The 14,662-nt window shown below is 51.6% G+C and overlaps 1 protein-coding gene across 1 annotated transcript in view; it reads left to right on the plus strand.

Annotated features, from left to right (window-relative positions):
• Positions 1 to 706: 706 nt before the first annotated feature.
• The window catches only part of CA9 (carbonic anhydrase 9), a 38,144-nt gene continuing 24,188 nt past the window's right edge, over positions 707 to 14,662 (plus strand). The window contains exons 1-3 of the mRNA XM_054986288.1: positions 707 to 854; positions 9,301 to 9,339; positions 10,719 to 10,889. Coding sequence (XP_054842263.1) covers positions 743 to 854; positions 9,301 to 9,339; positions 10,719 to 10,889 — 322 coding nt within the window. The 5' untranslated portion in view covers positions 707 to 742. The remainder of the gene's footprint in view (positions 855 to 9,300; positions 9,340 to 10,718; positions 10,890 to 14,662) is intronic.

Raw genomic sequence — 14,662 nt, forward strand, 5'->3', positions numbered from 1 at the left:
TCAGAACTCAGCTCAACCCCACCCCTCCTGAGTAGATACAAATGACCTACATCTTCTCCACACTGTGACACTGAGAGATCTCTGTCTTTTGGTGCTACACCTCTGAAGATGCCAGCCACAGCTGCTGGCGAAACGTCAGGAACTACAATGCCAAGACCACGGCAATACAGCCCGGAAAACCCCCAACAACCATCGTTCTCCGGCCGTGAAAGCCTTCGACAATACATTGTTCATTAATTGTTGCCACCTTAAGGGCCCTAATTGGGTTTTCCCGCCCCAGCGCCACCGGGCAAAGGACGCCTCTGCTAGGTGCGCACTGCGCCCCAACCCAGACCGGGGAAGGTGGCTAGGGCGGCCCCGGGCGGTGCTCTGGGCACCGGACGCGCACCCTCCCCTCAGTCAATACCCGGGAGGTTCCAAATGCCGCCCTCCGGGGGCGCTGGGAACCAGCTGCCTTTCGGCATCGGTGGAGGAGACTGCAGCCCCGACCACGTCCGAATGGGGGGCTTGGCCCGGGCCCGCGGCGCGCCTCGAGGCTTGCCCTTGGACAGCAGAGGGCCGGCAGGGCGAGGGGGGCATTGGTCTGGGGAGGGCGCTCCGCCCGCCGGCCCCAGCCGCAGCCCCGCGGGCGAAGGGCAACAAGCCCGTCCCGTCGGGCGGGAGTCGCCGCCCGTCCCTCCTCCCGCCTCTTCACTCGCCGCTCGGCTGGCGCGGTGCGCAGTCCAGGGAGCCGCGGGCGAGGATGCGCTGCTCGGTGGGGCGGAGGCAGCTGCTGCTGCTGCTGCTGGCGGCCCTGCCAGTCTGTGCCCGGGGCGGCGGCGGCGGCGGCAACGGCTCGGCGGACTCCCGCGCAGGTGGGTGCGCGCGGCGGCGGCGGCGGCGGGCGCGTCCTTGGGGCTGCCCTCCCCGTCCAGCCTGCTTCTCCCGCGCCAGCAGCCTTCTGCCTCCGCCGGCAGCTCTGGGGATTGCGGCCCGAGCAAGCGGGGCTTGGGCCGGGGCGGGCGGCGGGGGGCCTCCCTGTTGCTCCCTGCCCCTTTAGCAAACTTCGGTGCGGAGGGAGGGAGAGCGCCCCCCCCCCCCCGTGGCGTCCGGGCCAGCCAGGTCACTCTTCTGCGCGCGGCCGGGCGAGCCCGGGGGCTCGTTGGTAAAGAGGCGTCCCTTCGGGCAGCGGGAGGGCGTGGATGCGGGCAGCCCCGGGGCGCTGCCCCTCCGCCAGAGCCCGGGACCCAAAGCGCCCCCCCCCGATTAAACAGAGGCCGCCCCGGTTGCTCCAAGCAGCAGCTGCAGAGCCCATTTTGAACGGCAGGCGAATGCTGAGGCTGCGCTCAGTGCCAAGGAACCGGCAAGGCCGCCTCAGCCTTCGGGGCACGAGCAGCCTCCTGCTCCATTCCTGCCGAGCAAGACACCAAGGGGCTGCCTCGCCGCGGGGGCGGGGCCGGGGGGCGTCTCCACTGCCCGGGTCTCGGGGCAAGCCCCTCCTGAGCTTTGGGGACCTTTTCCTCCGAGCCTGTTACTCTCCGTTACTTGTGCAAGTTAACAAGGCAGATCCAGGCGAAGGTGTGTGTGTGTGTGTGTAACCCCTTCGCACAGCTGTGCCCCCAACTGCCTGCAGCTGCTCTCAGTCTGAGAGAAACGGTCCAAAGCTTTCCGCGAAGGATGCAAAACTGAATGATTCAAAAGGGCTTTTTTACTCAGACAGGAGGGCTGTAGGGAGGGGGTCTCAAAGAGATGCTTCACTAACGACGTAGGGACCACAGTTTTCACCACTACGTTGCCTTAGGTCCTATCTGTGGCTTTAAAGACGTGCACCTGGGTACTTCCTGTGGCTTTAAGTATGACCCTACTGGGTCGTTCTATGTTGTCTAATGTCGGTCCTACTGAATCACTTATGCTCCGTTTCAGCATTCTTCAACTCCGTAGTGGATTCCTGCTAATGCTGTGTCTTTGTAAATTTGCATTTACATACCCTACGGCATTGCTTATTGAAACGTTCTTGATACTGACCGTACTAATCTCACACTATGTAATCCCCCTTGAGTCTCACTGAGAAAGGTGGACTATAAATGACAAAAATAAGTAAACGTTTAAGTGCGCTGTGAAGGATGAACCCGGCTCACAGTAGTCTGGGAAGAACACAATGTGGTGAATCACAGAAGTGGGAAGGAAGCGAGAAAGAAAGCTGCACTCAGGAATAGGAGCAGATTTCCAGCCACTGGGGCCACATTTAAAGCATGGCCATGCTTGGATCAGCTAGCCAAACACTTCAGGTGGCTTCCAAATCCTACGGCAGTACCAGCCGTCACTAGCATACCAAGGGACTTTGAGAGATCCTTGAAGAATGTGATCTGGCCACAAAAAACCTGTGCCTTGGTCACACCCAGGCCAAAATATTGTCACATTCTCGACATGGAACTTCTGAAAACCATCCAGAAGTCTCACTTAGGTGAAAACCTGGCGGCCAGGTTGCTGGGGAGTCGGCCTGGAGGCAGGGGTCGTGTCACCGCTGTGCCGAAAGCTCTGAGCTGGCTGCCGACATGCCTCCAGGAGGGATTCAAAGGGCTTCTTGGGGAGGGGCCCTGGCTCAGAGGCAGGGCATCTACTTGGCATCCCAAAGGCCACAGGTTCCGTCTCCAGCAGCGGGGGCTCCCCAGTGATGGGAAAGACCCTTCTCTGCCCGAAACTCTGCAAAGCTGCTGCCAGTCTGAGCAGACCCCTTGGACACTGGCAATAATCAAATGGTCTGATTCGGTCTAAGGCAGCTTCTTGTGTACTCGGGCCCTGATTTGGATGAAGGAATAGGGGGAAAGCTTATTACATTTGCAGATGATACAAAATTGGGGTGGGTAGCAAATACAGTACAAGACAGAGTCAGGATACAGGATGATCTTGACAAGCTGGAAAGCTGGGCTAAAACAAATAAAATGAATTTCAACAGAGCCAAATGTAAAGTTCTGCATTTAGGAAGGAAAAATCAAATGCATAATTAGAGGATGGGGGAGACTTGTCTTGGCAGTAGTAAGTGTGAAAAGGATCTAGGGGTCTTAGTAGACCATACACTGAACATGAGTCAGCTGTGTGAGGTGGTAGCTAAAAAGACAAATGTGGTTTTGGGCTGTATCAACAGAAGCATAGAGTCCAGATCATGTGAAGTGCTGGTATAGCTCTACTCTGCTCTAGTTAGACCTCACCTAGAGTATTGTGTTCAGTTTTGGGCACCACAATTTCAGAAGGATATAGACAAGCTGGAACGTGTCCAGAGGAGGGCATCAAAGATGGTGAGGGGTCTGGAGACCAAGTCCTATGAGGAAAGGTTGGAGGAGCTCAGAATGTTTAGCCTGGAGAGGAGACGACCGAGAGGGGATATGATAACCATCTTCAAGTACTTGAAGGGCCGTCATATAGAGGATGGCGCAGAGTTGTTTTCTGCTGCCCCAGAAGGTCGGACCAGAACCAACGGCATGAAATTAATTCAAACATTAGGAAGAACTTCCTGATAGTTAGCGTGGTCCCTGAGTAGAACAGGCTTCCTTGGGAGGTGGCGGGCTCTCCTCCGTTGGAGATTTTTAAGCAGAGGCTAGATGCCCACCAGACAGCAATGCTGATTCAGTGAACCTCGACAGATCGTGAGAGGGAGGGCAGGAAGGGTTACATCAGTGCTTAGTTCTTGTGGCCCCTTCTTACATCCCCAGGGTAAGGCTGACTGCTACTTTGGGGTCAGGAAGTGATTTTCTCCAGGCCAGTTTGGCTAGGGGTCCTGATGGTGTTTTGCCATCTTCTGGGCATGGAGCAGGGGTCACTGTGTGTGTGTGTGTGTGTGAGGGGGGAGGTAGTTGTGAATTTCCTGCATTGTGCCGGGGGTTGGACTAGATGACCCTGGAGGTCCCACACCTATGGTTCTATGATTCTACACAGCTTAGGATGGGGCACCCAAAGGGCTGCCTTCTTCTGTACAGTTCTGCTTACCAGTTGGGATCCTTGCTCCAAGTCCTGCTCTTTGTGTTGCCAGCTGGGGAGGTGAGGCAGGCAGCTTCTGCAGTTGATTTATTTATTTTATTTACTTCATTTATACCCAAGCTTTTCTCCCCAACGGGGACTCCAAGTAGCTTCCATCATTCTGCTCTTCCATTTTACCCTCAGCACAACCCGGTGGTGGAGAGTGTGTGACTGGCCCAGGGTCACGCTGTGAGCTTCCATGGCCGAGTGGGGATTCAAACCCAGGTCTCCCACATCCTAGTCTGACTCTCTAAGCACTGCACCACACTGGCACAGCATCTCTGGCGTCCCCCTTTCCTTCAGGCACACCTGATGCCTCCCCTGTTCATACAGGACGGTGTACTGCCTGTTGCTGCAAGTATGAACCTACTAGATAGTTCTGTGTTGCCCCCTGTGCAAACGCCGAGTCATTACTGACCCATGGGGGGACATAGCATCACGATGTTTTCTAGGCAGACTTTCTGTTACGGGGCGGTTTGCCATTGCCTTCCCCAGTCACCTACACTTTACGCCCAGGAAACTGGGCACTCATTTTACCGACCTCGGAAGGATGGAAGGCTGAGTCAACCTCGAGCCGGCTACCTGAACCCAGCTTCCGCCAGGATCAAACTCAGGCCATATGACACAGCAATACGCTTATGCTTTGTTTCAACATTTATTTTCAGCTCTGTATCAGATTTCTGCTTTCAAGTTTCAGCTATCCCTACCCTATTGTATTGTTTCTTGGCTGTCCCAACCTCTGATCATATTGACCATGAGTCTGAGTGAGAAAGGTGGACTATAAATAATGTAAATAAATAAAAAAAATAATGTATAAGACCCAGGTCAAAACAGTGCTGAGAGTTATGATAGCTAGTTGATGTTTAGTTGAAGTTTGATCTAACCTTTTAGTTGTGATATTTTTGATATCTTTGGTGTGTGTTCCCTGTTGGAGTTTTTATGATATGTTTTATATTTCTAATTATTTTATGTTGAAGTATTGATTTAATTGACTGAAGTGATAGTTTTATTGCTGTAGGATTAGTTTTACTGATTTATTACTTTAATTTGAATTTATATTGTGTTATTTTTACTGTTAGCCACCTTGAACATGTCTCTGGGAAAGCAGTATACAAAGGCCTCACATTCAACATGCTAGTGCTACCCCTGCCCTAGCTCACAGGCCACCCCCCCTTCAGTTTCAAGCACCGGTGGGGCAATCACAAAAGGCGGCCTGGGCCATCCTGCCCTGCCCACTTGCTCTGCAGATGTCACCTGTGGTACTCGCTTGACTATGGAAGGTGCGCTCCTGAATTCTTGTTATGAGAGGTGTCATCAGCCTCTAAGTTGCTGTTTTTGCCCCACTCAAAACTCTTTCAGCAAACCCTCCTGCTGCTTCCCTTCCCTTCATTTATTACAAGGCAAATCAGTTGGATACTAGCCTTCCACATCAGGGGAGCAGGAGGCCCTGAACATGGAATTAAAAAAAAGAAAAGCCAGATGGAACTGTTTGGGTGGGTTTCCAGCAGGGAGCCCCATAAGGCAGTGATGAAGTCTTTGTCTCATGAGCAGGGGACTTGCCTGTTGGAAGTTTCTCTCCCCATCCCACCTTTGACAGCATCGCATCTTGGCACCATCCTTGGGAAGTCAGAGGGGTCTTCTAACGACATAACGCGTCTCCTGGGAGGGGAGCCCACAAGCGCTCTCTCTGAGATTCTTGATGGTGCTTATCTCTGTGGCTTGGAGAAGGAGCCCGCCTGCTGGGGAGGGGGAGTATGCTGCATGAGAAATAAACATCACACCCCCGGCAAAGTAGTTCTTACACTATGCAATCCGCCTGGAGTCTCAGTGAGAAAGGAAGACTATAAATGACGTAAATAAATGAAAATGAAATATGCTGAGGAAGGCATGGGGGAGGGCTGTCCCATGCAGCTTAGGCCCTTTGCGGGTCTTTTTTACCTACTGTCCAGGTATAAAAAAGAGTGCAACTATTGCAGTGTCACCTCCCAACAGCGCTGAGGGGGAACTATAATTGAACCCCTCCCCACACACATGCACGCCAAGCGCGTCGATCGGAACAGATGCTCTGGCACAGTCACCCACCTTCCGCTTTAGTGGGGTTTCCGGTTTTTCTAGTGAGTTTCCAGGGAGCAGAATGCTGGGCAGGGTGGGGGGGAGTGAATGGGGAGAGGCGTTTGGGGTTGCAGGAGCACCAGAGGTTTGGCAACAGAAGACAAAGAGGCATTGTGCAGGCTGGAGGCAGCCACAGGCACTGATCCAGGTGCTTTTGCCTGCCTTGAGAAGACTGCAGCTATGCTGGAGAAAACCTGTGCCTGACACTAACCTGGAATTCCATTTCCATTACCTGAAGCAGGAGCCTGGAAACACACACACACACACCGCTCATCTTGTCTTCACAGACCTGCTGCAGCCCTCTTCTTCCCCATGGGAGGCCATGGGAAGCCCTCTCAGCCCAGTTATAGCAAACTTCTACATGGAAGATTTTGAAAAAACAGCTCTAGAATCAGCACCCCACAAACCTACAGTCTGGTTCCGGTTCGTGGATGATACCTTCATCATTTGGAGCCATGGTGAGGAAGAATTGATGGAGTTTTTAAACCATCTCAACAATATCCACCTGAACATACAATTCACCATGGAGAAATAAATCGAGGGTAAACTTCCATTTCTAGGTACCTTGGTCTTTTGCAAAGCAAACTTGCAGTTAGGTCACAAGGTCTACAGGAAACCAACTCACACAGATCGGTACTTACACAAAAAGTCTAACCGCCACCCTCGACAAAAAAGAGGCATAACAAAAACATTAGTAGACCGTGCAAGACGGATATGTGAACCGCACTTTCTCAACGAGGAAACTAATCATCTAAACCACACACTTCAAGCAAATGGCTACTCCAGAAATGAAATCAGAAGAGTGATTAAACCAAGGATAAATCAAACAACTAAGGAAAAACAGTCTCCCACAGGAAAAGTGTTTTTGCCATATATCAAAGGAATCACTGATCAGATGGGAAAGCTTATGAAAAAGCACAACCTACAAACAGTATTCAGACGCATCAGAAAAATACAACAGATGCTATGATCAGCAAAAGACAGTAGAGACCCCCTCACCTCTGAAAGAGTATACCACACACCCTGCAGCTGTGGACAAGTTTACATCGGGACCACACAGCGTAGCATCCAGACAAGAATAAAAGAACATGAAAGACACTGCAGACTTGGCCATCCAGAAAAATCAGCAGTGGCTGAACATAGCCTAACTCAAACAGGACACAGTATCCTATTCCAGGACACTAAAATCCTGGACAACACTTCCAACTACTTCGTCAGACTGCACAGGGAAGCCATTGAAATTCACAAGCATAAACACAATTTCAACAGGAAAGAAGAGACTTTAAGAATGAATAGCGCATGGTTTCCAGTCCTTAAAAACACCAGGCTAACAAAATACTCTACATCCTACAATAGCCCTGCAGAGAAGATTAGCATATCAAGCACCAATCCATATGCAAAAGAACCTCCTCAGGATACAGTGAAGCCTCCCGCCATTAGCATTCCACACCCTGGGAAACTCTTACAGGATGACTCAGCTCAACCCCACCCCTCCTGAGTAGATACAAATGACCTGCCAACACCTTTTCCACAATGTGACACTGAGAGATCTCTGTCTTTTGGTGCTACACCTCTGAAGATGCCAGCCACAGCTGCTGGCGAAACGTCAGGAACTACAATGCCAAGACCACGGCTATACAGCCCGGAAAATCCACAACAAGCATAGCAATTATCATTATTACACTCTATCTTCCGGAGCCGAGCCCTGCCAATCAAGAGGCATTTCAGTGCTGAGATGAACAAAACCCAGAGCAGGTCTCCACAAGACCTTTCCAGGGCGATGATGGCAGATGAAACTTGCAAGATGGCACCGCTGGCAACCCAGAGCTGACCTGTTTCCCACCCCCCCCCCCTTGCCTTCTCCTCCAGGCACCATTTGGGAAGGCTGGGGCACTCCAATCTGCCTTTGCTTTCTAGGCAGGAGGTAGTGTCGTGGTGGTGGCTAGAGCTTGTGTTGCTGACAGAGACGTCATTGGTTCAAATCTCACCTCTGCCACAGAGTCACTAAGGGGACTTTGGCAAGCTTCTCTCCCCCTCTCTCTGTTCCCCAGCTGCAATGTGGGGATTATACTGGCCTACCTTTCAGGGTTTTTTGTAAGTACTACAGTGCAGCACATTGAATGGTGAAAGTGCTATATAAATGCAAAGTATTACGGGAAAGCCTCTTTGCACCAATCCTCTGGGGTTCCTCCCTGCTAATAAGCGCCTCCTCCATTTTCTGGTTTGGTGTTCAGTTGAGCTGTCACTCTGTGGCAAAGATGATCTGGCAGGTAGGAACAGGGGTCGGCGGGGGGTGGGGGCTGGATACAAAAGTACAAAAGCGCTACCTGGCAGGTCCCTCCCCCACAGCCGCCTAGTGCCCCTTTCCACCTTTCTTCCCTTAGGAGATCTCCAGTTTTGTCCTCTCTCATTTCTGCTTCTCCGGAGACCACTTCCGCACTGTGTGCTCTGAGCTCTGTGCGGCTGGAGATGGTGATCAGGGCCACCCCACGTAAAGCTGTTGTGGTGTTCTGGGGTTCTGTCTTTGCCAAAAGGCAGCTGAGCTTGAATATTGGCCCAATTCTCTGCTCTGTTTTCAGCTCCTAGGGCTCTGATCACTGGCTTCTCTTTTGGGGAGGGGTGCCCCCGTGGTTGGGAGAACGCACCTTTGGCTTGATAATGCCCCTAGTTCCCTGACCCGTATGAGAATTCATGATGCGCAGGGGGGGGGCAAAGAAGTTAACTGCATGTGGGTTCCCAACAGTTCCCTTGTGTCTCTTGAACAGGCCCCCATTTTTGGCAGGACAGAGGGGGAAATGAGGCCCAGGTAGGAATTGTGGCCAGGTTTGCTACTGGATTTTGAGGCATGTCTTGGATTCTAGCATGGGAGAGTGTATCAAGGTCAGAGGATGGAGGGGTGGTTTCTGCCAAAGAAAACTTCTACCCTGTATTGCCTCAGGCTTGAGGAGAATGCACGTGTGTGTGTGTGTGTGTGTGTGTGTGTGCGTGCACACACCTTTGACCCGAAATGGGCTGCAGAAGGGACCGCCTCCCTTCTTGAAATGTCTTGATAGGCCTGTCAGCTCCATAGGCTCACTCCGGAGTGGCAGTGCCTTCTGGGGTAATATGGAAGGACAGCGGCAGCAGCAGCAGGGAAGGGAGGGGTGCAGAGAGTGTTTAAGTCCTGATTATTTGTACCCCCCTTTTCTTCTGCAGGTCCTCCTGGCCATGGGCCCAGTCATTGGAGCTACACAGGTAAGTGCCCTGTGGCTGTCCTTGCCCTTCCTCTGGGCTGCTGGCCAACCGGCTTGCTGGGATTAATGATTAGCCCGCTTTCCCTCTCCTGCACCTGCCCTGCCCTCCTGCCTGTGAGCCTTCACAGCTCAGCCCCCCTCCCTATGGTGTGCATGGGGATATGTGCATCAGACTTCCCAAAAGAGTGGCAAAAGCCCCCTCCCCCACCCCGCCCAGAAGTCAGTGCCTTGCAAACCTCTCCCCCCCCCCCGTTCTTCCATCTAGGCTGTGGACAGGCTCCAGTTCTCTGTCCCCTGAATGCAGTTTGGTCTGTCCTTCTCTTCCGGACTGCCTCTCACCCTTCCCCTGCAAGGCGTTTGCTGTCCATATTGGCGCTGCCTTGTTGGTACTTGCACTCTCTCTCTCTCTCCTCCTCCTCCTCCTCAGCCCTGCACAGTAGCTGTCCCTGTGCAGCCTGCCTCAGCAGCAGGCCTTTCCCAGGTAATGGTGGGGGACCCTTTTAGGAGGGAAGAGTCTCTCTTGGAGGGGAGGCTGGGAATTCTTGGCACCGCTGCCCTCTGCCAACACCCTGCTTTTCATCGGCATCCCTGGTATGACCCAAAGGCCTGCTCTGTGTCAAGGCTGGGATGCCCACCTGGGCCCATCCTCTCCATAATCTTGCACAGTTGTGGAAGGCGTATTGCCTGGACCCAGCCTGCGGACAATTCCGACAGCAAGCTCCATCCATCTGGCACTTGGCTGTACATTTCCAGGATCCAGGTGGGGAACGGCCTTGGACGTGTGCTTGTTCCACCCTAAGTGTGTTCCACATGGAGCTGGGCACTAGCTGCCCTCAATGGGGAACTGAGTGGACTGCAGTGTGTCTGTTAAGCAAGAACGGCCGGAGTCGGTTAGGCGACCTCCTCGCCAGCTCCCTCAGGCTGCTGGGGAAAGAGTTCCAAAGGAAGATGGAGTTCAGAAAGTGCTGCTGTCTGGCAGAGCGGCCGTCTGCCTCGTGGGGAGACCTGGGAAGAAGGTGTGCTGCGGTCGTTAAAATGGCTGTGGGGCGGGGGAGGGGTGTTGCAGTTTGGAGGCTCTAGGCCCAAGCTGTATTGCGTGCAAACAGACGTGTTCAGTTCCTTTGCGAGGAGGCGGGATTAGTTATTTGCTGAACCAGAAGGCTCTTCCTAATTTCTCATTGTAACAGTTCCTTTTCACAGCATGACACTTCCTTTTTTATGAAAGGAGAGGAGAGGCAGGCCAGGTGGGATGAGCTCCCTCGTGCCCCACCCCCATTCTTAGTACCTGTCGAGTGCTGCCTGGGCACAGCCCTTGGCGCTGCAGAAAGATGAGTGGCAAATCTCTCCAAGGCTGCCGTCACGCCCGCTTTTTTCTTTCAGACAAGGCACAGTGGGCTTCAGATTTTGTTTACTGTGGGGGCCACATGCAGTCACCCATCAACATTGATACGTCCACCACTCTCTTTGCCCCGGAGCTGACGCCTCTGCAGCTGTATGGTTACAATCTGCTCCCCGAACAGAAGCTCAGCCTCCGGAACAACGGACATACAAGTGAGTCCTCCTGTGGTGGTGTGTGCAAAACACTCTCCTGGGCACAGAGGCCAGGAACGAGCATCACGTGAGCACTAGGCCAGCTCTCGATGTGGGGAGGGGGGAGCAAGGCCACAGAGGCAGGCCAGATGTTGGCGGATGAGGCAGAGTTGGAGGGAATCAAGCGTGGTATTTGCCAAAGCCCGAGCTGCTTTCTTCAGATTGCCACCTTACCTTGGGATAGCCCTTCAGACAGGGCTGCAATTTACACATACCCCCCCCCCGCCCCCCCTTTCAGTCTCCACTGTCCTGCTAGTTCTGACAGCCTGAGAAAGTGTGAAGTTCATGGCAGAACCTAGAACTGGATTTGAGGGCTACCAGGCCAAGACCAGCCAGCCCCCCCCCCCGCACAGGTTCCACCTCAGACGACCTTCCTTACTTCAGGCATTAGAGGGGGTTGGCTGGTCTTTTTCATATAACAAACCTAAACCCTAAATCATCAGCCAGGGCTGGTGGCACCTTTCCCACGTGTTTTTTTCCAGTCCTGCTAAGTATGATCCCTGAAGTGTAGGTGCTACATATGACATTAAGGGCTGTGATCAAGCAAGCACATGTGACCCACACACCCATTCCCCCTTTGGAGATGGTTACAGCCAAAGCCTGTGTGGCAAAACCACAGTCCTGGTGCATTGCCAGTGCCAGCGCTATGCAGCACTGACACCGCACATCGGCATTGTGTGCTTTCTCTTTAGACAGCAGACAAGGCTAGGAAGGAGAGCGTGGCGATGGCACCGGAGCCCTTAGCAACTCCACTGCAACACACTGATCATAATGCAGCAGGCCAGTGATGCTAAGGGCTCCTACGCCAATGTCGCCATGCCCCTAAGATTGTCCCTGAGAGACCTCAGTGATGGTAGAAGGTAGCTGGCTCAGAATATCAGCATAAGTTGTTTTTCTGGGTTTGTAGACCTGTGTATAATCATAAGCACTAAACAAAATATTCCAACACTGCCTATCTGTTGAGAGTACTCAGGTTATTATAGGCTTATCAGTCAAGAACATTCCTAACTCAGGCTTGTAATCTATCTGAAGTTCAAAGGCATCCTGGGTTTGATTGCTCTTCGGATTTCATTTCTGGAGTAGCCATTTGCCTGGTTTAGCCATTTGCCGTCGAGGGAAAACTCCCATTCCTGGATACCTTGGTCATCCGCAAAGCAAACTTTCAGTTAGGTCACAAGGTCTACAGGAAACCAACTCACACTGATCGGTACTTACACAAAAACTCCCATCACCACCCCCGACAGAAAAGAGGCATAATGAAAACATTAATGGATCGTGCAAGACGGATATGTGAGCCGCACTTTCTCAATGAGGAAATTAATCATCTAAACCACGCACTTCAGGCAAATGGCTACTCCAGAAATGAAATCCGAAGAGCAATCAAACCCAGGATGAATCAAACAACCAAGGAAAAACAGTAGCCTACAGGAAAAGTGTTTTTGCCATATATCAAAGGAATTACTGATCAGATGGGAAAGCTTATGAAAAAGCATAACCTTCAAGCAGTATTCAGACCCACCCGAAAAATACAACAGATGCTACGATCAGCAAAAGACAGTAGAGACCCCCTCACCTCTGCAGGAGTATACCGTATACCCTGCAGCTGTGAACAAGTTTACATCGGGACCACAAAGCGTAGCATCCAGACAAGAATAAAAGAACATGAAAGACACTGCAGACTTGGACAACCTGAAAAATCAGCAGTGGCTGAACATAGCCTAACGCAAACAGGGCACAGTATCTTATTCCAGGACACCAAAATACTGGACAACACTTCCAACTACTTTGTCAGACTGCACAGGGAAGCCATTGAAATTCACAAGCATAAGCAAAACTTCAACAGGAAAGAAGAAACCTTAAGAATGAACAGGGCATGGTTTCCAGTTCTGAAAAACACCAGGCTAACAAAACACTCTATACCCGACAATAGCCCTGCAGAGAAGATTAGCACATCAAGTACCAATCCATATGCAAAAGAACCTCCTCAGGACACAGTGAAGCCTCCCGCCATTAGCATTCCACACCCTGGGAAACTCTTACAGGATGACTCAGCTCAACCCCACCCCTCCTGAGTAGATACAAATGACCTACATCTTTTCCACACTGTGACACTGAGAGATCTCTGTCTTTTGGTGCTACACCTCTGAAGATGCCAGCCACAGCTGCTGGCGAAACGTCAGGAACTACAATGCCAAGACCACGGCAATACAGCCCGGAAAACCCACAACAACCATCTAGTGGACAGTGTCTGGGTGAAGAGAAGGGAGAGAAGGACGAGCAGTATTGTGGTTGCGGTCTGCTACAGATTGCTTCTATGAGAATCTATTTAGTTATGACTATGCATCAGATATACAATAAAGTATTCCCAGCATCTGGGAAGAGTAGTGAAAGCTGGCATCTAGACACACCAAGGTCACAGTTAGCTGAGACTTACATATTTCTCTAAGGTAACCAGGGAGGCCCGTTCTGGGTCCTAAGTAACATCTGCAATATGGTTATGAATGATCAGAGAGAGTCACACATCAAGTTAGTAATAAAGCAGTATAGCTTCAGCATATTGTGGCACAAGCAATACAACAAACAGACAACCATGGCATGGCTGTACACAGACATGACAATGACCTTGAGAGACTTCAGCTTCCCTGAAGTGTGCTGGTAGACCAACTCTGCTGTTTCTAGGGTCCTGACCTGCCTGCCAACAACTTCCTTTCTCAAATAGTGGAGAAAATGACAAGGGACTTGGCCATACTGGACTTGGCATTAACCAGCAAGAAAGAGTTGGTTTATGGGGTAATGGTGGTGGGCACCTTAGGGAGAAGTAGTCACATCCTCCTAGAATTCCTTCTGCTGCAGGGTACCATGGGAGTTTGTAGCCAAACTCATAGGCTAGATTTTAGTAGGGCAAACTTTAATGAACTTAGAGATATGATGAGAGTTATTCCAAGGGAAAGGAGTGCGTGAAGGGTGGGCTCTCCTGAAAGAGGAGCTGTTGAATGCTCAAGCTATCACTATTCCATCAGGACAGAAATGCGGTAGAGGATCTAAGAAGCCAGTGTGGATGAACAGAGAGCTCCGTGATGAGTTAAGGAGGAAAAAGGAGATGCTCAAGAAATGGAGGGAAGGAAATGCATCTAAGGAAGAGTATATAGGGTTAGATAGGCACTGTAGGGCAGCCGTGAGAGAGGCCAAAGCTCAGAATGAGCTGAGACTGGCCAGGGGATAGCACCACAACAAAAAGACGTTGAACAGATAAATGAGGAGCAAACAGAAGGTAAAGGGGTTTATACCCCAGTTGCTGGGTGGAAATAGAGAAACTCTGACAGAGGATGGAGAGAAGACAAAGAGGCTTACAGCATGGCTTCAGGGCAGCTGGTTGACATTGGCAGAGAAGTTGTGGAGAAGCACCTTTCTGCACTGGATGTGAACAAATCCCCTGAGCCAGATAAGGTGTCCCCGAGAGCGCCCAAGGAACTTCCAAAAGAGCTTGCAGACCCTTTGACGATCAACTCCCAGGCCTCATGGAGGGCCGGTGATGTGCCAGAAGACACAAGGGGGGCAAATGTCATCCCAGTCTTCAAGAAAGGGAGAAAGGACAATCCGGGGGACTACAGGCCAGTCAGCCTGACCTCTGGAACAGATACAAAAGGCGTCAGTCTGCAAGCATCTGATGAACAACATGTTGATACAGGGAAGCCAGCATGGATTTGTCTCCAACAGGTCCTGCCAGACCAACC

Source organism: Eublepharis macularius, chromosome 8 (genome assembly GCF_028583425.1).
Source record: "Eublepharis macularius isolate TG4126 chromosome 8, MPM_Emac_v1.0, whole genome shotgun sequence".
In the NCBI taxonomy this organism is placed as follows: domain Eukaryota; kingdom Metazoa; phylum Chordata; class Lepidosauria; order Squamata; family Eublepharidae; genus Eublepharis; species Eublepharis macularius.